This window comes from Homalodisca vitripennis, chromosome 6, assembly GCF_021130785.1.
Source record: "Homalodisca vitripennis isolate AUS2020 chromosome 6, UT_GWSS_2.1, whole genome shotgun sequence".
NCBI classification, from domain to species: Eukaryota; Metazoa; Arthropoda; class Insecta; order Hemiptera; family Cicadellidae; genus Homalodisca; species Homalodisca vitripennis.
Genome location: NC_060212.1, coordinates 11,089,229 through 11,116,594, shown reverse-complemented (window position 1 = coordinate 11,116,594; position 27,366 = coordinate 11,089,229). Strand labels below are relative to the sequence as shown.

The window sequence follows — 27,366 nt, the reverse complement described above, 5'->3', positions numbered from 1 at the left end:
TCTATATAATTTATAATAATAGATTTACATTTTAATTTAGTTTAGGTATTTTTTTAACAAATTGACATGTCATCTATCATAAAGTAGTTAATTACTAACTGTACATGGTGTTATGTGGCAACACAAAAAATAAAATAATTAAAAAATAATAACTGGTTAATTAAAACTTTAGATTGAACCAAAAACATTATTGGAGATTTGGGTACTCAGTGAAAGCACAATGAGCTAGATAAGTTACTGAATATGGTGAAATTACATACCAGGATACCAGCAAATATCCTGATATTGCATATTGTATTTTACATTTAAAAACCTGGATGGCTGACAGTACAGTTACAGTATTACAAATTGTTTTTGTATGTAACAGATTGAGTATATTAGTCAAACGTCAAAGAGAAGGTTAATTAAATTGAATAAAATACCAAATTTGTTTTAACTTGAGTTTATTTCATTCATAACATATGAACTATCTGGTCTCAAAGCATACATTTTTACTCTATATAATTCTTTTGGAAATTTTTTCTGTACAGCCTCTTTGGTGATCTTGAGTCCGGCAGAGATGAAAATTTTCTTCAATTCATTTTCATGCCTAGTTCTTGAAGAGTCATTTTTGTCCATATCTCCTTCTTCACAAGATGACAGATTTTCTTTCACCACTATTACTCCATTTGGCTTTAGACTCTTCCTAAAAAATAATGGTTTCTTAAAATTCCGTCAACATCTCCTAACCGTTATAATGGTTAAATAAGAGACAAAAATTCTTGGAGCACCTCCATATTAAAATGCAAGCTTGATTCACTGCATAACACAGTTTTATGTATAAATTTATATACGTATATATATATATATATATATATATATATATATATATATATGAAGAAGTATCTTTCTTTTTTATTTATATTCTTTTTATTTTATTTCACATATTCATTTGTCAACATTGACTGGTTACAAATTTTGTGGTTTGTCATTAATACTAATAAGAATATATACAATATTTAACTTAAAACTGTTTTAAAAATAAATAGTTAAAAGAAAGAAAAACATAATTTAACTTATCAAAATAAGTTAAGCTAACTATGATTACAAAAATGGAATAAATAAACATTTAAACCCTAAAGACAGACTTAAATGAACAAAATTTCAACCATTTAAGAACTTTGAGATAGAATAAAATTCCTGGGTGCAAAGCCGAAATGTCAGAGTGCGTTTAAAAGGTGACAATGAGGTAATTGTAATTGTCTCGCATCCAGGTCGGACTACAGCGACAATAAATCCTTAAATATTTTTCATTTAAACATTCGATCCATTAGAAATAAGTTAGATTTATTTTTAAGTAGTTTGAATTGTCATATTGTAACACTAAGTGAGCACTGGCTTTATACTGAGGAAGCCTCCATGTATGTTCCATATGGTTTTAAGATAGGAAATATTAGTTGTAGGAAAATGTCACTAGGAGGAGGAAGTGTTATATTTGTCAAGCAGGATGTTGATTTCAAGACTATTGATGTGAATAGTTTTTGTATCGAAAGAACCTTTGAAGCAACAGCAGTGATTCTGTCTAGGGAAAACCTTGCCATAGTTACAGCTTACAGACCACCAGATTCTAATATAGACATTTTTCTTAATTCTTTGGACACACTTTTAACTTTTCTGTACAAAAAATATAAAAATTCAAAAATTGTTTTAACAGCAGATTTTAACATAAATATTGTAAAGGAATCATATGAAACAAATACATTTTTAAATGTTTTAAGATCTCGTAACCTGTACTGTCTGAATCAAGAAGCAACTAGAGGTAAAGCATGTATAGACAATATTGCCACAAATGTATCTAGAGAACATGTTGACTGTATAGTTGTAGAACCTCACTTATCGGATCACGCAGGGATTTTGGCAAAGTTTGGTTGTTTTAACCCAAAATTAAATGGTAATAAGGAAGTAAAATATGTTAGAAACCTTTCATATAATGCCACTTTAAATCTTAGGGAAAATTTAAAAGCTGTAGACTGGTCACATATTGGCAATTTTTCAGAGGTTGATCAAGCCTGTGATTACTTTATTGCTAATGTGACAAACTCTCTCAATGAGTTTTGTAAAGTGAAGCAGATTAAAACTAACGCTTTGAAAATCCCACACCATAAATGGTTTACATCAGAGTTAAGAAAATTTAGAGAGTTTGTGGTTGGCCTTTATGATAGGTTCAAAAGTAGCAAGGGTACACTTAATGAAAATTACCATAAGAAGGAATATTTAGGAGCTTTAAAAGAGTACAGGTCCAAAATTAAGCAAGAAAAAATAAAGTCAAATGAAAACTATATACAAAATGCCACAAATAAATGTAAAGCAGCCTGGAATGTAATAAAAGCAGAAACTAACCCTGGCAATAACAATAAATATGATCAGGCAGCAGGCATTCAATGTGATACATTTAATGACTATTTTGTTAATTTAGTAAGTAATCTAGACATAGGTAGTGGTTTAAACACTGGTGTATTGGAAAACAATGCAATAGAACTTACAAATAATTATGTCTTGAATTCTAATAGGGCAATAGAGATCTTTAGTTGGAAAGAAATTGTAGATAGTGACATTTTAAAATTGGTATCAAACCTGAGCTCATCAAGGAGCGAGGACTATTACGGGATATCTAACAAAGTGGTAAAGGACATCATAGACATAATTTTAAGACCTCTCACCTTTATTTTTAATATGATTCTGGAACAAGGTAAATATCCAAAAGCTTTTAAGATAAGTAAAGTTACACCCATTTATAAAAAAGGAGATAAACTTAATCCATCAAGTTATCGCCCAATTTCCTTGATACCAATATTTAGTAAAATTTTAGAAGGGTGTATAAAAATGCAACTAAATCTTTTCTTTGTACAAAATAATTTGTTCTGCGATCAACAATTTGGATTCATCTCTGGACGTAGTACTGTAAAAGCTGTAGAAAGAGTAGTGGAAAAAATTCTTTTAAATTTTGAAAGGAAGTTTCTGACGTCTGCAACACTGATAGATTTGTCAAAGGCCTTTGACTGTATTTCTCATGAATTAATAGTGAAAAAATTGTTTTGTTATGGTATTAAGAATAATGAACTAAATCTTTTCAAATCATTCCTTAGTTATAGAGAGCAAATGGTTGTACAAGGGCAAGACAAATCTAATTTTAGAGAAATAAAAGTGGGTGTCCCGCAAGGTTCAGTGTTAGGACCTTTACTCTTCGTTATTGCCATCAATGACTTAGCTTTTAATACACCGTGTACAACAATATTGTACGCTGACGATACCACTCTCTTAAATTTTGATCAAAGTCTTGATGAACTTGTTAAGTTAGAAAACCAGGCAGTTAAAAGGGCATTAGATTGGTTTGAGGCTAATAAACTTATGGTAAACAACAGCAAAACTGAAAACATAATTTTCTCTTTGAATCACACAATATATAAAGACATTAAGCCTGTAAAGCTTTTAGGAATGTATCTAGATAGTAGGTTAAGCTGGGATTATCACATTGAAGAACTGTGTAAAAAACTGGCAAGGGTAACCTATCTTTTGAGAAGGTTAAAAAACTGTGTATCAAGAAATATGCTAATTATGGCCTACTATGCATTTTTTCAATCTCATTTGCGTTATGGCATAACCCTATGGGGTAACTCTTGTAATTCCGAAAAAGTTTTTGTATGGCAAAAAAAAGCCCTTAGGATAATAAAAAATGTTGAACCTAGGGCGTCGTGTGTAGAAATTTTTAAAGAACTAGAAGTAATGACCCTTTATAATTTATATATATATATATATATTGCTGTTTAATTGGTGTTAAAGAGAGTCTTGAGTTGTTTAAAGTACGGCAGGAAGTACATAGATATCCAACTAGATCAAATTATTTTTTAGAATTGCCTCAAATAAAATTAGAGAAAACCAATAGAAGTCACATTAAAATGAAACTTAAATTTTTTAACAAATTACCTGAAAAGGCATGGACTGTACCCCTGCAAAGTTTTAAAAAAATAACAGAAAGGTGGTTTAAACAAAATGTTTTTTATTCAGTGAATGATTTTTTGAACTGTGATATTAGTAGCCTAAGATTTTAAATTATTTATTCATTTATTTATGGTATTTTTAACTGTGTGTAGATTCAACTTTTAAACCCTACATTAACTTTAGTAAATAATTTATGTACTTAGTTTAGTTTATTTATTGACTGTCATATTTATTCAATTGACCTACATGATAAATATGTGCCTAATATGTATTTTTTAAGGTTTATATGCTATGATCATTGTAGATAATTAGCTATGACTTTGTCAATTGCATTTCTATGGATTGCCTAACGACAATAAAAACCTTGAATCTTGAATCTTGAATCTCCCTTATTTCCGCTGACAACCTATTGAAAAAAAGTAACCCAGCATACAATGGACTTCTCTCAAAGGTTGTTGTTCAGTGTATAGGAAAACTTGACATAGATCCCTTTCTAGTACTAAAGCCGTGATAACCACCAGTTTTACTCAATATTAAAGCATTTTTGAATGTCAATATAACAAAGTCCCGGATGTAAATTGAAAATACGGTAAGAATATTGTTTTGTTGAAAGATGGTCTTGCTAGTATGTCTAGGACTTAAGCCTATAATTACTCTCAGAATCTTTTTCTGGCACTTGATTAATGTTTCCAGTAGTTTAGATGACCCCCATGTTGCGATCCCATAACCAAGTAGGCTCTCACAGTAGTCTCGGTATACATCAAGAAGTTATTGTGATGATTAAAAAAAGACTTGCTTTTCAGTGAAATTATCATTGTTTGAGACTCCCTGATTAAAAATTGGCTACTGTAAACATATTATTAACACATAAGTATAAAATTGAGTATTAATTATGACAAAACTAAACACACCAGGCATTTGGTATAAGAACAATCTTACAATTAGGATTAGCTTCTGGAATTGGCATATACAATGCTACTACTAAAGGAAATATGGATAGGTTATTATGGCAACAGATTCACATTCAGAAATTCTGTATTAATAATTGTCAAGATTAAAATACATGTCAATTATTAAAGTGTAAAAAAGTCAGTATAATATAGATAAAAAAGAAAATGTATGGTATGCTATTTTTGTAGCCTCAGGTGAACTAATTGTTAAAGTCCTCTTTATGGCAAATATTGGAGAGTTTAATTTAATGCATAGATTCTCTAAATGACTGTCCCGAGATATGTCACTGTACAATGTTACACCTAAGTGTTTCAACATGGTCCCATTCTGTAGGTTAGGTCATTTTCTGTTGACACATTTCTTTTTCTCCAAAATACATTTGATTAGTCTTATTTTTGTTAAAAACAGGGTCATTATTCATGCAATACTGTTGTGCAACGTTTACTGATAAATTCCAACTGTTCTATATTGTTACTGGCTAGCAAGAGTACAGTATCAGCGTACATAATTGTTTCACTGTATGATTCCATGTACTTTGGCAGGTCATTTGTAAATAGAATAAACATTATTGAGCCTAGGAATAACCCTGGAGTACGCCTGTAGTTGTTGATAATAAGTCTGATCGCAATGTACTTGTGAGCCCATGTTCATTTTTCTTGATGTCTACAACTTGGTTTTGCCCCATCAGGTAGCTTTTGAACCAGTCAATCTTTTTTGCATTGGTTCAACAAAAAAGAGCCATTAGAATCATATGCTGTCTGAACAATGAAGTTTTCGTCAAGCATCTTTTTGCGGAATTAGGTTATTATTACTGTTCGTGGTTTGTATATATTAAAGGTAGTGCTGCATGTAAAGAAAAATTCAAATTTAAACTACAAGTAAAAATAATTACAATACACGCTCAAATCATTCTGAGGAAGTACGTAGATTGCAGTTTTTTTAAAAAAGGTACTTTTTATGGGTACAAAGTTCCTATTTCAACTACCCACAGAATTTAGAACTAGTAAAATAAAAAATCTAAATAATTATAAATACAAACTGAAATCATACCTAACATATCTGGCTCTGTATTTGATGATTTAAAAAGTCAAAGTTAAACTTTTATTTCCAGTATAATTTTACATTATACAGCCAAAGTCATTCAGTAGGGTAAAATTTGTCTCTCACACCACAATAACAGATAACAGATTCAAACATACAATTTTGCATTCATACAATCCGTGCATTCCCCAACTGTTTCCACCTCTAACACCAGTGTCAGTTTTCAATAACGGCAATCTCCCAATTATCAGCCAACAATTCTTTGACATTATAAAATGCTTTGGACGTCAAAAACCGTTTTAGACGAATTTATAATGCCTTGGATGTTACAACATTTTTTGCCGTAATCCGTACTTTACGGGCAATATTTAACACATCAATCATTCACAATCATTTAGACCCAACTCAATACTGCTCCTACCATTGATTTGTCCTTTCTGAAACTAAAATGGTCATTGCACAAGATTTTGTTTGTTAAGAAAACCAAGCATTCTTGTCAAAAAAGCTTTTAAAAAATGTTGCTTATTATTGGAAAAATTGAGACAGGCTGATAATTGTTGATAGAACATAGATAACCTTTTTAAAAAATATGAATTTTTTACCCATTTTCAAGAATGAGGGCAAAACCCCAGTTTGGAAGGACAAATTTACTAGTAGGGTAAAAGGAATCACAATATATTTAAAACATTATGACCAACATAGACAACAAACTAAGATCTGTCAATTTATTTGCTGGACTCTTCTTCGAGGACAGGTGCCAATGCCATTTACTCTATTTACGAGTATGAGTGACTTGAGGCTCAGATGGTCACGGACTCTTTCCACAAGCAATATGCAAAAATCTATTGAACTCATGGGCAATCTCAGATTTATCCTGCACCAAATTATATCCTATTTTAAAGTTTATTATTTTTGTAATTTTGAGCTCCCTCTACATTTGTTTTAGAGTAATTATAGCCTCTTGGCTGTAGTGGTCTGAGATTGCTATGTTACCCATGGATACTGTGAGATTTGGAAGGTTGGAGATGACGTCGATAGCAGATTGCATAGTTTGTGTCACTCTCGTTCGAGTTTTGACCAACAACTTTTTTCAGACCAAAGGATCGAAGGATATCGACTAAACGTTTTGTAGAAGGATGCGTAGCATCCAGAGCATTAATATTAAAATCTCCCATGAGGACGAAGTCCTGCTGACGGGTAGTCAGATTTGTCAATACATTTTCTAATTATAAAAAAGTCTTTATTCCAACTGGGAGACCTATATACACCAATGATAGTTGTTTTTGACTTGTTTATATACATTTTGATACTGACCTCTTCAAAATCTTTTTCAATTATACTATTGATTGAAAATTTGGAGAATTTGAAGTCGGTTTCTAAGAAAGTTGAGACACCCCCTTTTGGAAAGTTGTCTACAGTACGAGTTGGCCAGGTTAAAATTTGGAGAGATCTATGTTTTTGTTACTGAAGCCGTTTTCAATCACAACGAGTATGTCTGTGTTCTGTTCTTCACAAAGGCGTGGCAGGACTGTTATCGGGCCTGGGGCGTAGAGCCATAATGCTCTGTCCATAAAGCATTAAAAGATCTAATTAATAAAAAGTTTAAGATAACATAAAATAAGCAGTGTAAAAGTTAGGTTACGCCAACCCAAAGTAAATAAAGCACATAATATAATTATGGGAATAGTTAACCAACTTACCCACAAGTACGTAAGAAGCTGATGAGATCAGGGTTAGTGAGGTGTGCCAAGACCCACTGACACCAAACTACATCGTAACTTGTGCAAGGTTTGAAGTCCTGCAGACCTACAATTGAAAACTCAAACTATTAACACACTTATATCCGTATATCACAACAATGATTTCAATAATTTACATATGATGAGGAAATTTCTAAAAGCAAATGTAACTTGAAAAACAAAACAAAATTCATGACATTAGTACATCCCCTAGAGTGCTCAGAACTGTGCCAGGTATTCAAAAGTTCAAACATCTGAACTGATGAAAAATATTTTTTATATTTTGGACTCATGTAATAACATCACATTTTTGGATTTAAAAATTACCCCGTTTTCCTTGAAAATGAGGGGTGTGCACAACTCAAAAGTTTCGTAGGATCGACCCACTGAGTTATACAGCAATTTAAAAGTCTTCACGGCAAAACCCAAACACAAAACCAACTACACAAAGAAAGTCAATTTTCAATGACAATCCAAAATTGGCATCTTTTTAAAAAGAATTTTAATTTTCATAACACAGACTTTAAACAGACAATTACATAATTTGTTGTATAAAATTGTGATTATGGCATAATCGCCGAAACACGTGCAAGAAAACAAAGTCTTTAAAGTTCTACCTGAAGTAATTCTATAAATGTATTTGGCTGATTATTGCATTTATCATACAAAATATGTAGGGCATTAACCTTTTTAATGCAGTCCAAATGTTAATACAAAATGCCTACGAGTTATGCTTTAAAATCTTAAATTTTACACTTTTCAGGACTCTACTTCTGCATTAATCCTTAGACATAGTTATTTTAACATGTGCTGCAACATCTGCGGCAGGACTTTCATGAACTAAGCTGTAGTACACAGAGTACTACAGTACACATACACATACAGTACAGTAATATCTCAGCTAATTTCAGTCAAATGTTCATGATTTTTCACTGAAATACTAAAAATAAAATTCACAATCAATATAATATAATAATTTTATTTAATTATTTTTGTATGTTTGAATTTATCTGTAAAACAATAGACAACAAAGAAAAATTATCTATCCAGCGGTTGATATGACCATCCCGAGCTGCCATTTCCACAACTTTGATAGCTTTCAGATTATCACAATATGAAACACTTTTCTAATGAAAATAAATTTTACTAACGTAAATAATCCACCGATACGTCCCTGTAGGCCAATAATAATAATTAATGTGTTTATTTTTCTAATTCAAATACATTTAAATAGAGTAAACAACAATATACAGGTTGAAAAAATATACCTACCCAAAAAAATCCTGCACTTGGGTGGGAGTTATCATTAGCTTAATTAAAAAGATAGAAAAAACTAAGCAGCAAACCCAAGTTCTACAATAACAATATGAAAATGCAAGCAAATTTATTTGTAAACAAACTGAAATTACTCTACACTATTAAAGTAACATATGTTTTTTTAGAGAAACTCAACTCAATATAAAGACATAGAATTATAAAGTAAGAACAAAATATCACCACTTCGTTTACTCAAACCGGCATAACTGCAACAGGTGATAGAAGCCTATTGAATATTGATGGTATTCAGCAAAACAAAACAACCGGAACAAAAAACAATAGGAACATACAGTATGTTCCTTGTTACGTCTACATTGTTCTCTTATTGATACTTAGTCGGAATAATTCAAGAATAGGCCACAAGATAGAACCACATGACAGGCTGTCAGAGTGTGTTGTATTGACGTAAAAGCTCACAATGAGGTTGTAAGTCAGTGTGTCAGTATAATGTCACACCACATTAAAGAGTATAGGAAGGGCTTGTGTTTTTCGTGGGGGAATGGCATCCTCATCGGCATCAGCCACTGTCCCAGATGGGATCGTGGGTGATGTACCATCCTCGTCTTGTGCTGCAACTTCTAAGGGAGTGGCAGGGCAAGGGGAGGAAGCCACCTTCCCTTGTCACTATTCCAGTGACAAGGGTAGAAAACCTTTTCCCCCTCTTGGTTTGGCCCTGAAATTGAGAGTAGCTACCTATCCCTTCCTTTCCTGATGGTCCCACCCCTACTTTACCAACAACCCCAGACTAAGGTGTTATGCGACCCGTGCTGAGAGTCTCGTGGCACTGGGGGTATATTCAGTGTCTACAACGGAGCCTTCTGGGAACCAGGGGACACCCAGTCGTAATTACCCTTATCTTCCTAATCGGGTCACTGGGAAGATGGACCGCAAATACCCGGTTCTCGTGGGATCAGAATGGAGAATGAACTAAACCAAAACAAAACCAAAACTGAAACTCAAGAGGTAAGCGAAACTCAACCAGAAGAGCTACCGATTGAACAACTAAGAGTGTCTGAGATGACCCCAATGGAGGAAGACAGACTTCTCTTGTCAGAAGGCGAAGTTCGGCCGGAAGAGCCAAAAAAGAAGCGGCTCTCGAGAGGCGAACTACGAAAGCGGAGGATAGAAGAGGCTATCGCTAGAGGTGAGCCGATAATCCCCCGGAAAGAAAGGCAGAAGAGGTGGGAAGAGAAAAACCGAGCTCTGATGAAACCAAACAACGAAGCCGGTTCCTCAAAAGGGAACTTGGTTGTTGTTGGGGCCTCAGAGCAAGGGAAAACTCATTCCGCACCAGCCCAAAAACAACAAACCCCAAGCTATGCAGGTGTGAAGAGGCAGCGATCGCAGCTGACACCTGAAGAACAAGCAAAGGGAGGGGAGAAAAGAAGGAAGGGGCATGATGGAGGTGTCACTAAGAAGACACCCGAAACATATGCCGAAAGGATCTCTGTGGAGAAGCTGGCTATTGTCCGGCTCGAACACCCAGAAGTGAAGCTATCGACGGAAGAAGCCAACAACCTGAAGAAAGTGCTGGGCAAACGCGCCTTTAAGGGCAAAAACGTTAGGATGTCCAGCTGTCATGTTGAAGGTGGAGCGATAGTGGTCGGCTGTGTTAACACAGAAACAAAGGTGTGGCTAGAGAAGCAGGTCCAGGAGCTGAGTCCTTTCGAAGGGGTTCAGCTGAAAATGGGCCCAGCTAAAAGTCTGGTAAGGATGTTTAAAGTATCCACTTTTATCCCTAAGGACATCGAGGTGGACAGCAAGCAAGAGCTGTTCGAAGCCCTCAAAAACCAGAATGACCTTGACACGGATCAATGGACTGCTGTTGGAGGGAAATCTAGTACCAACGGCGAATTCCTGGTCCTTCATGTGGACGAAGACTCCCTGAAGAAGCTGAAGACTCTGGCGATGCGCCCATTTTTGGGCAGTGACAGGATCACCTTCAAGCTGCAGGGAGGTAATGATCAATAGTGGATGACAGCGGTGTTCCAGATAAACTTACACCACAGCAGAGCAGCTACGGCAACACTCTGCCAGAAGATCCTGGCTGACGACATAGGCGTGGTCCTGATCCAAGAACCATGGACCATTGGCAGCCGTGTGATGGGGATGAGCACCGCTAAAGGTAATTTGATATATGATTCTGGCAGTAACAACCCTAGAGCATGTATATATGTCAGTAACAAAATCAAATCACTAAAAATGGCACAAATGTGTTCTAGAGACACAGCCGTGACAGAGGTTCACTTGCAGACAGGTGATGGCAACATCAGAATCCTGTTTGCATCAGTTTACCTCCCATACGATTCTCCAGAACCACCGCCAACTGCGGAGATGAGGCGGATTGTGGAGTTCGGAACCCTTACGCGGAGGCACCTGATTGTCGGTTGTGACGCGAATGCCCACCACACCGCTTGGGGGAGCAGCAACATCAACAATCGGGGTGAGTGCCTCTTGAATTTCATAGTAGAATCTAACTTAGTTATTATGAATCAAGGCCGTAAACCTACTTTTGTACAAAGAAGAGGTACAGGGGTAAGAGAAGAGGTCTTAGATATAACTCTGACTAGCAACTATATTGCAACTAAAGTTTTAAACTGGAGTGTGCTAGATGAAGCATCTGCTTCAGATCATAAGTATATCTCCTTTGACATGAGGTCGTATAAAATAAAGGAGACCTATAGAAACCCAAAGAAAACAGATTGGGTAGCTTTCAATGCAGAGCTAAAAAACAATCTAGTAAGGGAAAATGGGTATCAGGGGCAAGGGGTCGAGGACATGGCGAACTCTTTGAAAAACGCCATGATAGAATCGTACCACAAAGCCTGCCCCGTGATTGAGAAAATCTCAAGGAAAAAAGCATGTTGGTGGAACCAGGGGCTGGAAACCTTGAGGAAAAACCTTCGCAGAGCATATAATACATGCAAACGTGCAGGGAACTGGGATAGGTACTCTGCTGCCCTAACAGAGTACAATAAAGAGGTGAGAAGAGCTAAGAGAAACTCGTGGAGAGAATTCTGTCAGAGTATTGATAAGGCTCCTGACTGCGCAAAACTCCAAAAAGTCCTAGCTCGAAGCCCCACAAATGCGGTGGGTACTATACTTAGGGAAGATGGGACTCACACCAAGGATCCTGAGGAGACTCTTCAGTGTTTACTGAATACACACTTCCCAGGATCGTTTCAAACCAGTGAAACAGTTGTTAGTGAATGGCGGCGAGAACCTAGAGATAGCTCGTCTAAGGTGGACTGGAACTGTGCAAAGACTGTCATCAACTACTTAGGGATAAAACGGGCCTTGGAGTCTTTTAAGCCGTTCAAATCACCAGGTACCGATGGCATTTTTCCCGCTTTACTGCAGGAGAGTGGGGACTTGGTGATACCCCTGCTCCTACGACTGTTTAGAACTAGTCTAGCGACAGGAGTCATACCCTCATCTTGGAGGACCTCTAGGGTTATATTTATCCCGAAGCCAGGCAAACCCTCCTATGAGGTTGCAAAGGCTTATAGACCAATAAGCCTAACATCCTTCTTTGTCAAGACCATGGAGAAGGTTCTGGATAGGCATTTAAGGGACACAGTCCTCATCAATCGTCCCTTACATCCAAATCAACATGCCTATCAGAAAGGTAAATCTTGTGAAACAGCCCTACACTGTCTGGTTGGCAAGATTGAGCAAGCTATTGAACAAAAGGAAATAGCTTTAGCAGTGTTCCTGGACATAGAAGGAGCTTTTGATAATACGAGTACTCACTCTATAGTGTCTAAGCTTACATCCAGGGGTACGGAGAGAAAACTGTTGTTAGGTGGATAAGTAACATGCTTAAGAGCAGAAGAGCACAGGCATCTCTGTGCGGAATCACAAGAGAGGTCAAAACGCAGCGAGGATGTCCACAAGGAGGTGTATTATCACCAAGCCTGTGGAACATAGTTGTGGATGACTTACTCTGGACTCTGAATGAACAGGGTATGTATGCTCAAGGCTATGCAGATGATGTTGTTATACTCATAAGAGGTAAGCATATGGTAACGTGTCTGGAAATGATGCAGAGAGCACTGGCCATTGTGGAGCGATGGTGTGACGAAGAAGGACTTGTAGTAAATCCTTCGAAGACCGTCATGATACCATTTACAAGAAGAAGGAAACTGGAAATCACACAGCCAGTCCTATGTGGGGGCCAGATACAGTTAAGCAGGGAGTTCAAATATCTAGGTGTCAAACTGGATGATAAACTCACCTGGAATTGTCATCTGGAATACATAATCAGACGATCTCAGACTACATTGATGATGGTGAGACGTGCAGTAGGATGCACATGGGGGCTTAGACCCGACATGTCACACTGGCTGTACACCAGAGTCATTAGGCCAATGATGGTGTATGGCTCAGTGGTATGGTGGCCAAAAGTCCAACAGGTGACTGCCGCAAAAAACCTGTCAAAGGTACAGCGGTTGGCATGCTTGGGGACAACGGGTGCCATGAGAGGAACACCAACCGCTGCTATGGAAGTAGTGCTAAATCTCCCACCCCTAGACATATTCGTCATAGGAGAGGCTAGGATGGCTGCCTACAGACTGAAGTGCAATGGGAACTGGCATTATCACCATGCTAGTAAGCACTCCAAGATCGTTGACATTCTCAAACTGGATATTCTAGAAATGATGTCTGACAGAATGGCAAAGGTTACGGACTGGGAAAAACCATTTCAAGTCAACATTGTTGAGAGGAAGGAATGGTCAAAAGGTGAGCCTGACTACATGAAGAAGGCTCTAACCTGGTACACGGACGGGTCAAAGACTCTGAAGGGTACTGGGGCAGGGGTCTGGGGAGCCAGACCGAGGGTTAACTTAAGCTTTAGCCTAGGTAAACTGGCAACTGTCTTTCAGGCTGAAGTTACAGCCCTTGCAGAATGTGCAAGAGTTAATGTGGAAAGGGGCTACAAAGGCAAAAACATCTACATTAACTCGGACAGCAGGGCTGCTCTGCAGGCCTTGGCCAACCATGACTGTAATTCGAAGGCAGTCTGGGAATGCCATAAGGTCTTGAAATTGCTGGCGAAAACCAATAAAGTTATTCTAACTTGGGTGCCTGGACATAGAGGAATCACAGGAAATGAAGGGGCAGACGGTTGCGCTAACTTGGGAGCCAACCGTCTTCTTACCGGTCCTGAACCAACGTGTGGGGTCTCATATAACTTAGCACGTAGATCAGTTACCAAGTGGATGGCTAACAAACACCTACAACATTGGAGAAACACTGAGGGGAATGTACAGGCAAAGCGGATGCTCAAGGGACCATCAAGGAACATTGCAGCAGATGCCCTTAGAATGAGTAGAACGGAGATCAGAAAGGTGACTGGTTTTATTACAGGTCATTGGATATTCCGAAGTCACCTGAACAGAATAGGTATTCCAGTTCAGGAAACACTGTGCAGGAAATGTGGCGAGGCTGACGAAACAGCCAAGCACGTCATATTTGAATGTCCGGCATTACAGAGCAAACGCTCAAGATCCCTAGGTGTTCTTATGCATACGGAAGAGGGGTTGGAACAGGAAAGCATTGTTCAGAAGATCTCATGGTTTTGTAAAGGCCTGGGATTTGATACAGCTTAAACCTGGGAGAGGGTGCACAATAAGCCGGATGGCTGAGAGGCAACTACCAGGCCTAGGAAACCTGGCCCTCTGTTAAAAAAAAAAAAAAAAAAAAAAAAAAAAAAAAAAAGGGCTTGTGTGACCTTAACTTCTAAAATTTAAAGCTATAGTGAATAGCCACAGAGTCAGTCTAAACAAATTATCCTTCTTCATTATGATTGTACTGCGGACATAAAAATCTTATAAACTGATACAGACTTTCCTTTGCGAATTCTCACCAATGTTACATGTTACACAGTTCTACCCAAATCACATCTGAAATTCATGCCCCCTTTTCACAGTAAACATGTATTTCAAAATTTCAGGCGATTTAATTTTTTTTTAATAGGATAGGCCGATCTGCTCTTAAGCCTTACTCATGGGCCACTAGGCCTATCCTTTGCAAGAATCGTATCAAACGGAATAAGTAATATAGTCAAAACAGTAAAAGATCGATGGTACTTAACATGCCAAAAACGAATTCGGAAAACTTCCAAATACCCCTGTGGTGTTTGCCAGTATTGGGGTAAGATACTCCGGTATAATATGTACTGGGTCCTGTAGCCAGTGGTACCATGGTGGCTGTGTGAATATATCTGACAAGCGCCTAAAAAAATTGACCCAAGATTGAAATAAAAACATGGGCATGTGAAAATTGCAAGACCTCAATGACTGCCCAAAACGGCTCTATGTCAGAATTAACCTTTGTGGCAATAGGAGAATCAGAACTTTTTCCCACATTTAAGACACCCAGCCCATCAGGATACCACAAGGTCAAGGCAAATAGAAACACAGTTAAGTCTGATCTGGAGCTGAGTTTGAGTGCTGTAAAAACAAAGGTAAGAGATCAAGAGGGACAAGAGGAAGATGACCCTGAGACATCCCTGGCATTGGCAGCTGAGGTGGGCAGTTCTCCTTTTGGCGGAGAACTTGGAGCTGAAAAAAGGATGTTGAGGACTTAAACATCCGAAACTCAGCTTTGGAGGGCTAAACTTTCTGAAATGGAGGGCAACACTGGAAGATCGAACTGAAGCCGAGGAAAAATACCTACACAAAATTGAAGCATTGGGAATAAAACTACAGGAAGCTATAGCCCAGATCACAAAGGAAAAACAAAATAGACAAGAACTACAAAACTTTTATGAGGAACATGACACAAGACAGACTCTCATTTATATGATGAACAAGCAAATAAAATATCAGAACTAGAACAAACAATCCTTAACCTCAAAAGAGAAAAATCTGGACAAAGAGATTTGCTGGACAAAAACCAACAAGACTCAAAGAAATTCAAAAAATGTAGAACGCAAACCATACAAACAGCCACAGCCTACACAATAACACCGTCAAGTCCAACACCAGTGGCTCAAGAGCTGGCAAAGCTAGGAAAAGAAGCTGGATTATATGGAACTTTCAGTAACGCTACTTAATGACCAAATTAAAACAGCACAACTGTACAAAAGATCCACAAGCCTTAATAGACAGTCAAACATCTAGTAGCACAAAAAGACTTCGAACTCATAAGCTGAATACCTCCAAAATCAGAGAAATACAAGGTAAAAATAAAAAAACCAGTTCAGTGTCTCACTAAAAGTTGTTAAATCCAAACAAGCTCTCATTACGACAACTGAACAGACAGGGAATCTACCTGGAGTGGATACAGCAAAATTATATACACCAAACACCACAAGCAAATTCTAATAACTAATAATGACAAAAACCAAATCCTGGTCGAGGCTCAGATGCACCAACCTGACAGCTACTCACCACCAAAACTGCTGAAGAAATTGTCTCGTCTTACACAAGAAAGCCATAGCTGTAGGACCAACTAAACCACCAGTCACAGCACAGAAACTTGAAGATGGAGAAACGTATGAAAAAATTCTTTGAGAAAAAATATTGAACATATTAAAATTCATACGAGAAAAGGAGGCAATAATTGGAAAGATACCGATGACAAGCATTTTGAGGACTCCAATGCCAGACAAATCCCAACCACAACACTGCACCAACACTGTACCATTCCTACTCCTCACACTATAAATGAAGCCATTGATGACATAACTATTCACTATCCACAGGCAAGCTCTCATAATACAATACCTCAAGCAAACTACAAACAACCACCAATAACTGCCACTAAATGGGAAGAAGGACAAACATATGAAAACTTGTTACCCCCAACTTCCACGATTGGAAACTTCACGGCGACAGATACCAAAGCCTTACAGCAAAGTTACAGGCGAAACAAGATTCTACAATGACACACAAAAACCAAACTCACAGGCAACCAAGACTAGAGAACTTTTTTTAGGGCCAGGTCAACCAAAAAATAAGCAAGTTCAAAACCAGAATATTCATAAACTCGACTTTAAAAAAATCACAAATACTCAGCTAACAGTTCTACATCAAAACATCTGTGGTTTAGGAAAAAAGGTAGACCGCCTAAACCATATCCTTAATGAAACACAACCAAACTTAGTCATATTAACGAGCACGGACTAAAAAAGGAGCATCTGAGGAGCACCCCAAATTGAAAACTACTCATTAATAGCGGAATTCAGTCGGCAAAAACCACAAACTAGGTGGGGTCGCTATCTATGTCAAACAGCCCCTGGTACAAAGTGCCCTAGCCATTGATGTCTCCCACTTATGTCAGGAGCTCTGTTGTGAAGCGGCAATGACCAAAGTTAAATGCATGGAGGAAAACCATTTACTTTCTTGGAATCTATCGTTCCCCAAAAGAGAGTGCCAAATCCTGTAATAAACAGCCTATCAAATATCCTTGACCACATAGAAGCCCATAAACAAACCTGTAGTGATCATGGGAGATATAAATATAGACGACATGAAAGACACCACAGAAAACACCCTACTTAAGGATGAACTCCTTACACACAACATCCGAAGGCTCTCTCCTACCTGCAACACGCATTACGCATGAAAACAGCCACTTCCATTGACTTCATATGTACTAATCTACCTGACGGCAATGACACAAACATTATTATGACAGGTCTATCAGATCACACGGCACAAGTACTTTAAAATAAACATTTGCAAAATTAACAACAGTTCACAGACCACGTTTAGAAGAGTTTTTAGCCAAGCCAACCTAAACAATCTGAAATCCCCTCTTGTCAAACAAAAACTGGGACAACATCCACTATGCCCCTAATACAGACGTAGCCTACAAACATTTTTAACCAATACCCTTCAAATAGCTCTTGACATTGCCTGTCCCAAGAGAAAAAAATAGAGCAGAGAAAGAAACAGGTAAAATCACACTATGACTCCGAGGCTAAAGAGCTAAAAAAGACATTTTTTCTCAGAGCCTTGAGTAAATTTATAATGACAGGAATAACTTAGACAAAGAAGACATGGCAAGAAAGAAAAAGAACTACGATATCAAACTTCGAGATCTAAAAAAAACAAGCGAATTCAAAACTAATTGACTCAGCTAGTAACAAAAGTAAAGCCCTATGGCACATTATAAACAAAGAGAGGAAAATTAAAAAGGATCACCCAGATGAACTCTGCATATCAATAAATGAAGAGAATACAAACAACCCCTCTAATAGTTGCAGGACACTTAAATAAATTTTTCACTGAAATAGCTGAGCTGACACTAAAACAAAACAACAACCCGCCAACCAACCGACGACAATAACCAAGCAGACCACACTTCAAGAAAAAACATAAACAACCCACTAATTCTACAACTGACTAATAACAAAGAGGTAACATCCATTATAAATTCCCCTTAAGGTAAAGTCCTCCAGTGGAGTAGACGAGTACTCTTCAAAAATAGTGAAGAACTGTGTAAATGAACTCACACCACCACTAGTCAGTATAATTAATAAATCTTTCACCCTTGGTGAATTCCCGTCAGCACTAAAACTATCAAAAGTATACCCTAAACATAAAAAAGGACAAACTACAGATGTGAAAAACTACCGCCCATTTCTTTGATCTCGACATTCTCAAAAATTATAGAAAAAGTAGTCCTAAATAGACTCATGGCACATCTAAACCACCAAAAGCTCATAAATAACAGCCAACACGGGTTTCTAAAAGAAAGGTCAACTTCGTCTGCTATAACCAGCCTTGTTGAATTTATTACTACTCAAATTGACAAAGAACAATATGTTACTGCCCTGCTACTTGACTACAGCAAGGCATTCGATTGCTTTAGGACATGACATAAATGCAAGAAAGCTAACATCTTTGGGTATAGTAGGAGGAGCAAAAAACTGGTTCATGAACTATTTAACAGGCCGCTCTCAGATTGTCGAGGTGCAAACCACAAGCTGCGGTGTAAAAACCACAGTCAAGTCCAACCCACTGCCTGTCAACCGTGGTGTACCTCAGGGAACGGTCCTTGGCCCCGTCCTCTTTGTGCTCTTTGTTAACGATTTCCCCGAACATGTTCAAGACCAACACACCACCTGTGTTATGTATGCAGATGACACAACACTCCTGGTCAAAAATGACACCGCCAGGGGAATCCACGCAACAGCTACAAACGCACTTAATAAAAGCACTCAATTATTGTAACAGTAACGACCTAGCAATAAACCCCTCCAAAACAATTCAAGTAAATTTCAGCAGAAAAAAAGACCCTATCCCTAACATACTTGATATATCAACAAAAAATTCTGTTACATTTTTGGGAGTTGTTCTGGATAACAAACTTACGTGGACAGAACATGTGGATAATCTATGCAAGAGAATCATTACTGGAATCTATCCTTAAGGCGAATCAAATGGGTTAGTGATCTGGAAGCTGCCAAAACAACGTACCACGCTCTTGTAGAATCGCATTTAAGGTATGGAATTGCTGTGTGGGGTGGATCCTCAGCCAATAACAATAACAGACTTCTTCTTCTACAGAAAAAAGCTATACGAATTCTTGCTGAGCTCGGACCTCAAGAAAGCTGCAGACAAGCTTTTTAAAACTCTAGGAATCTTAACAGTCACATCATTATACATTTTTACACATATATCTTATACGTTGACAAGCTAAATCTACAGACCAATGAAGACTACCACAAATATAACACAAGAAACTCCAAAAACTATGTCCTGCCAATACATCGCACAACCCTGTATGGAAAAAGTCCAAGCTACAATGGCCGTAAAACTGTGGAACATTCTTCCAACACCAATAAAGCAACACAAAGGAGCAGCTCTCAAGAAGCGACTCCATGACTTCCTTGTGAGCAGGCCAACCTACACGCTGGAAGAATTTATAACTGCAAGAGAAGATGACCTGAGGCGCAGCCATGTTTCATTGACACTGACAACATAATATTTGTTGTACTTGTATTTCATGACCCTATTTCTGTTCTTAATGAACACGTAATAAAGAAATTTTGTCTATTGTCTATTGTCTATTGTCTTATAAAAAGTACAATAGTCACAGACTATCTCTAATTCAGTCTTAGCCAACATGGCCATTGGCCAGATCCCAAAAATGTCATTTCATTTTTTAAACTGAAGTGTTGTATAATTATACACTCTTACTGCACAGTCAGAATATATAACAGAAACCTATTAAATATTATAATCCTATAAAAAAAATCAATCTGACTTACCAACATTAAACAGTTCACCAACTTTTTCACTGTTTTTAATATAATTCGGAGCTTCTTTGATGAAAGACTCGATGGGTTCTACCAAGTCTACTTTGGCAAAAAACCGGCTAAGTACATGTTTTGTTACTCTTCCTATGCCAGCACCACAGTCCAATGCTCTATCTTTACCTGGAGGCTTTTTCAACTGCAAAAGAAATTAAAGCAAATTAATAAGAATGTTACACAAAGCTTATTTATAAACTGTATAAACACTATAAGACTTTTAAGATCGTATACACTAAATTAAAGTAATGTGGATCTTCAAAAATAAATGCATTCACATGCTTTTAGTCTACTTCTCTTTGTTCACTTAATCTACAGAAACAAAACTCGACATATAAGTTCTTATAGATTGACAAGTAGTTGAAATCAGAAGTACTGATGTTGAAAATGTGTGGTACAATGCAATAATGGTATATATATATATATATATATATATCTACATTATTATTGCAATTGCAGAAATACAATTACTAGAACTTAAATTGCTGTATTGAGAAAGCTGTAGTTTTAGTTAGTTAATTTATTTGACGAGTTACTGTGCTACAAATTTGTTGTGCATTTAGTACTGCTAGTACAAGTCAAGGAGAAAGAAGAAAAAACTATTGTTATTTGTAACATATGCAGCAAATAAATAAAGTTGTTATTAAATTACTATCTTAACTTTATTCTTGGCTGGGCAGTTCAAAACATTCGACATTGGTGCTCTTAAAGTCATTATTTTGGGTATGTAATTTTGTAAAGCACTATATTTAAAACGTTTAATTTTTAACACCTATTTAACTGAGCAGGTGTTGTTAATTTACAGCGGCGACAACTGTTTTTTGAACTTTCAAAATGCCAAGGCTACCCCTTTTTTGTTTTTGAAAATGTGAAAAATGATTGCCTAAGTATGGAAAGAATGGCTCTTTCAAAAATTATAGATTTAAATTATAATACTTTAAATAACTGATGTGTTATTTGGGTTAAAGGTGCCTTTGGAGGTTTCTGAGAAAAGTTATTCAGCTTCTGCCACTGAATAATTCTTTACTGTCAAAAGTTAAAAACCATTAAAATAACGGTTTAAAATTTTAAATTACAAAAAGATTTTTTAGGAGGTAGTATTTGATGTAAAAAATATACCAAAAAGGATAAATTATAATTTGATCTTTTGATACATAATCAAAATCAAGGAAAACAACATTAAATATCAAGGGGTTAATTGTATTGTATAATTGTAAGGGGTTAGTTAATATCCCAATCACCATTCTTCCATATTTTAATATTCAATAAAACTAGCTTATTTTGTATACAATGTAATTGTATATTTAACACCATTGTAATTTTGTTTTACTGTGAAATGTATTTATGTATCATGCTATAGTGTAGTATGGCATTAAATTACAAGCTTACAAAACTATAAAATTTGTAATGGTACTCTGATACGGAGGCCACTATTATACTCTGTCCCTATTTATTACTTGTTATTACACGATATAAGTAGGTAAATACATACCCACTATAATAAACAGAAAAAGTTAACGTTAACCTATGAGCGCTCAAGTGATCTGAGTTTGAATTTAGGTACTTTCTCAAGGAGTGATTTTTTTTTAGCCACAAGTGCGGGATCGCACTGAAGGTCAGGGGCATTTCCAAAGGGTACTTTTTCGATGTCAGGTCATATTGGATAATCTGACATGTGATCCAACTTATCCATCGCAACATGGTGTATAATAATGGCCACCGTATAATACTGAAAGTACCACAGTCATTTCTCAATATAATACCATAACCAATATCAATATTTTGGATAACGTTTCCATTAGCTACTTCAGCTAATAATCTAAACAACTTTTATAAATCTCTTAAAATAGTATGTTTTCATTTCCAGAAAGAATTTTTAAGCAGTCACATTACATTGCAAAATAATCAATATGTTTGAAATTGGTTATAACCAAAATAGTTCATCAATCTAGTGGATCGAGGGATTGCAGCCAAATCAGGATTTCTGGGTAGGGGCTTAACAAGCTAAGGAAGCATAATAGGCATTGATAAAGGGGATAATCAAGAAACCAATATTCACATGAAAAAAGTACAATGCATTCTAGAGGTCAGAGTTGTGTTACCAACTGCATATGAGGATCATTTAAAAATTGTTTGGTACTTTTACTCAAAAGTTTCTACCTCTATGGGGAAGATTGATTTTAAATTTTTCCTCTGTACTTTCGGTCTTGTTTACCAATTTGATATTTAACTAATAAAAATGTATCTTACAATGCAAGATACAGTGCTCAATGAAGGTGCCACTCTGATTGAAATTTGTAATCAGAGTCTGGGTGTCCCCTATTCCATAAGTACTAGGGGAGACTTTAATAAGCGGCCTACACTTGTTATTCGATTGCTATTATCAACAATTCGATATATTATCCAACTTCGATATGTAAAAATCGTACATAATAAGAGTTATAATAAATTACTGCAACAAGAAGAATCTCGTACATTACAATTTTTATAACATAAATTTTACAACATTATAAAACAAGAAAACCATCTCTAGAATTAGATATCAAAGAAAACTTACAATATTTATTGGCCAGAAGCACTCGTCTCAACTCGATAACCACTAATTAATTTGTAGCTCAAAATTTAAGAAAAACATTGTTAATTTGGTTCAAAATTCTGCTCATTCCAGTATTATTTTTCATTTACGTTTGCAAAGATGGTGCTGCATCCGATGACACCATCACGAGGTTGAATCATGGTCACAAAAGGTCACGTGATGCCCGATGTGGATGTAGAACATGGTTATTTCTCATTTACACCCCGTCAAACCTTGTTTTGTTCTGTAGGTAGGATGATTCTAATAAGTTAATAACACAAAACTCATATTTTTCTGCTCCGGCCGTTAACCCTCGAGCTGGCAGTTGAAATTTCCTCAAGTGGCAGGCCATTTTGAGGTGTTTTGCAGTAGTATTGGTTTTTATTTTTTTTTAGTATAATTTGATTATAAACCTATATGTATTATATATCACTGTTTTCACAAGAAAATTTACTTTTTATTCATGGAAATAAAAACCCAAAAATATAAGAAATTTATCACTTTTTTTTTACTAAGTTTGTTTTCAAAAAATAAAAAAGGTATGTAAAAGTGGTGGGGGTGCACCTATAAAAGACATATTGTGTGAAAAAAAATATTTCCAAAATACCCAAAATGTTGAACATTTTTTATAGTTTTAGAAAATGTATAGTTTACTACACTTTTTTTAATTAAAACAATTATGAAATACTCTAATCTGAAGATAGTACAATACGGCTAAATTCGTTGCTGTGGATACGACTGTGTTACAAAAATTCATCAAAACCTTAATTATTACTCAAAAAATTCATAAAATACATTAAAAGTAAGCCTATAAAAATAAATAAAGAAGCTTTATATCATGATCATCGCATATGAAATTGATCCTAAAGCAAACTAAAACTATCACAACACTGCACATAGCCTAGAACACAAAATCTCACTACAGTAGAACCCCTCATATCCGGCCTCGGTTTTACCGCACCTCGGTTTATCCGGCCACTTCCCGGAAGCCAATATCGAAATATATTTACCACGGCTTGCAGACGCGCAGTTGCACGCACTAGTCTCCCACGACTCTTGCGTTATTTTGGTGTATCTATTTGTTTTACATTTTCCTGTGTTGTCCTCAGTTGAGCTAATAGGTTTAACCTGTAAACAGTTCGTTGATTATTTCCAGTCGGTTAGTACAGTACAGTACAATTGTTTTGTTTCGTCAAGTGCTGTGTACTGTAGGTTGGTTTATCCGGCCGAATCGTTATCCGGCCAGGGGCTCGGTCCCGTGGTGGCCGGATATGAGGGGTTCCTACTGTAACTAATATATTTTTTCACATATATTTCTTCATAACATGACAAAATAAACTGATAAAACACAATATACGAGAATTTATACGCATAAATAAACACACTTATTACATAAAAACACTTATTTCATGTAATAAACTTACGTTTTAGTTGGACAAGAATAACGCGACAGGGTAACAATACAACAACAATGGCCGACTGTTTACAAAAAACTCTCGTTTTCAATATGTCATACTTAAATCATGGCATACAAAACAAAACAGAATACATCGATCAAATCAGCAACTATTTCTGATTCCAGTGGTATATGAATCATTGCAGTTTAGTTCGTGTATTGATTATAACAGATGTCAAACGGGCACGTGTCAAATCGACTGATTTTCAGGCGACTGCCACTACAGAAACATTAATATCGACTGATAATCAGGCGACTGCCAGTTGTAGGGTTAATGTGACAATTATCCAGTCCACAATGAAGTCCAGAAAATTTTGTGACAGACCTTCTGCAATTTGATATTTAACTAATAAAAATATATTTGACAGCGCAAGATGCAGTACTGTATATTGAGCATTATTTTTAATTTTTCACCAACAGCGAATTGGCTTGATAGTCAAACAATATAATCAATTAGTATAGTTAATGCTTTTAGAATTGTAACTAAAAGTACTAATCATTGAAAGGGCCACTCCTCTGTATTTCAACGTTAACTTCACTTATATTTAATACACACAAAAAATACTCTTCTGAAAATTAAAAATATCCTTTTATTGTTCTTAAAACCATTTTAAAATTGAAATAGTAGAGTAGGCCTACTCAATAATCTCGATAGGCTATTTACCCAAAATAAGATTTGAGTAAATAAATAATACTATCAAAACTTATGGTGGTAATATACCTGAAACAAAGTTTTAAGAAACTGCTCAGATCCCTGAATATCTACACTGGATATAAATCCAAATCCACCCAACATGCCATCAACTGTAGGAGGTATATGAGTCCAATACGTTATAGCATCCAAATAATTTATATTTTCTTGCGTATCCTTAGTATCGTCAAAACTCATTTTCAAAAAATTGTAATAAGTATTGTAAATACTTATATTAACAATAATTTACAATTCCGTATAAAAATCAGCAAAACAAACAAACATAACCAAACACAACATATGTATTTTTGTTAGCAAGTGCAACTGTTTAGTGTTTCTTCTTCTTCTTAGTTTAATTACTCTCTTTTTGTATTTCGATAAACAAAGACTTTGGTTTTATACCAATACCATGATGTTTCACTATTCTCTATCTCGTCAGTGGAAGATTTGCAATTAATTATTATAGTTAGTTGTGTCACTGTATCGGTTAGTGTTTATTTCAATAAAAATAATTAAATGTTAACATAAATTTACTAAAATATATTTGATAATTTGTATTAATATATATTTATGTTTCGCGGATTAATAACGGAGAAGTCATCCCGTAATAATTGGATAATTATATTGGAATAATTATTTGAATTTGAATACTTGACGTTTCGTCGTTGACCGAACTTAACGGACAGCTGGTGTCAGGTGTCACATTCACCAAAGCTTCGACATGATAAAATTTAAAAAAAAAACACACTATTTACATATATACATTTCAAGGCTAAAATGGGCTTGGGAGTGGCTAGCACTAGCAAGCTCTTGAAGGAGAACAGCGGCCTATCAATCAAACACTCCCTTAAGTGAGCCCTGACCTCCTTTCCATCCATGTTTTGGACGGTTTTTCCTCTCCTGTAATGGCTAGTAGTTGTTTCAAGATGTTTGCCCGTCGTGAAAAAAGCAGTTTTATCAAATGATAAAGCTGTTGCGTGTGCAGTATTTTGTAAAAGTGGTTCCATTGTTCATGCGTTAAAATTAGTGATGAAGAATGTGAATGTATGAAGTTGCTTGCCAAGAAATCCAAGTAGATGTGTAGAGCATACGATTTGAGGTTAACCAAAGTCATCTTAAAAGTGGGTGATGTTGACAGTTTTATAAATTTGTATGTATCTGTAGAGACATGTTAATTAAGTCTGTAAATATTGTTGTTGAGCGTAATATCGCACTAAACGAGAAATTTGATAAATTGGCACAATTGCAGTATAGATTTCATAGTATTCTTCCAGAAGTTAAGAAGATTTTGCGAGTTCGCCCCAGAACTAAGACGGTGCGGTTGAAAAGAGTTTATACAAAATCATTATTTGACGTTCCAGTAAATGTTTGACTTTACTCGGAAAGATTTGACGTTGAGTCTGCTGATTTTCCTTTTTTGAACTACCAAGAGTTAATCAGTTTCGAATAATCTAAATACAGAAATGAAATCGAAAATGGTGATCGCGAATCCTACGCTAGTACTGAGTTCTAGTACTAGGTACTCAGACTATTCTAGTTTTAAGGTAGGTGTATCTAAGTTTAATTTTGATACTGTTTTGAAGGCCGAGTTCTGGCCCAGGGACATCTTTGTCAAAGAATTTATTCAGCCTCGTAGAGCCAAAGCAACGTTTGGCACTGAGGGTGATGTTCATATTACCTCTAGGACTTTTTTAGCGAAGGACAAGGTTTAGCGTGTGTTCTGACCTGAGCTGTGAGTTTAGGCTTAGTCATGAAAGACTTAATTATGTTCAGTAAGTGTGCAATGAATTCGTAATAAAAGTAACAAGCGAGAGGTTATGTGTGACCAAAAGGCCACAGATATATTGTTAGTCTGTGAACATTGGTTAGTAGAAGAGGAAATAAAGCTTTTCGGAAATATTGTCAATCTTGAACTTAAATACTGTTATTGTATGAGTACATTAAGTGTGGTTGGCTTTCTATTTTTGTAAACAACAGACTCTCTTTGCAAACTAAGGCTATAAATCTGAGTTAGTTTTGTAAAGAACACCAGGTTGAATTTATGGTATTTCTTATTCTTGGTCTATTTATGGCTATAGTGGCAATGTACAGGCTACCAAGGGGTATCCTACAAAGGTTCTTTTTTCCTTTTGGAGCTTTGTTTGATTTACCTAGTAAGCTCAGAAGAAAATGTTCTTATTGGGACTGACCATCGATCTGATTAATCCTGCGGATGGAGCTCCTGATTTCTTCAACATCATGAGATCACATAATTGTTATAAATTGTTATTGTGTGACCAAAGAACCTAAAAAGGATAAAGCTTCTCTTGATAACTTTTTACCTCGATCTTGGTTGTCATGTTTACTTCA

General features: G+C 36.1%; 1 protein-coding gene across 1 annotated transcript; it reads right to left on the bottom strand.

Moving 5' to 3' along the window:
- Nucleotides 1-426: 426 nt before the first annotated feature.
- LOC124364096 (N-terminal Xaa-Pro-Lys N-methyltransferase 1) lies at nt 427-25,361 on the bottom strand. Its single transcript, XM_046819280.1, has 4 exons — nt 25,048-25,361; nt 20,254-20,437; nt 7,671-7,776; nt 427-685 (listed from the first exon to the last, which is right to left on the bottom strand). The coding sequence occupies exons 1-4, from the start codon at nt 25,213-25,215 to the stop codon at nt 433-435; spliced, it is 711 nt and encodes a 236-aa protein (XP_046675236.1). The 5' UTR covers nt 25,216-25,361; the 3' UTR covers nt 427-432.
- Between the last annotated feature and the right edge of the window lie 2,005 nt (nt 25,362-27,366).

Bases quoted from the DNA above. Each gene is read 5' to 3' on its own strand.
- LOC124364096 (XM_046819280.1), bottom strand. From the start codon at position 25,215: ATGAGTTTTGACGATACTAAGGATACGCAAGAAAATATAAATTATTTG. The intron at 20,438-25,047 runs GTATATTACCAC...TTTCTTTTGCAG, and splicing joins TTCTTAAAACTTTGTTTCAG to TTGAAAAAGCCTCCAGGTAA. The intron at 7,777-20,253 runs GTAAGTCAGATT...TTTCAATTGTAG, and splicing joins TGGTGAACTGTTTAATGTTG to GTCTGCAGGACTTCAAACCT.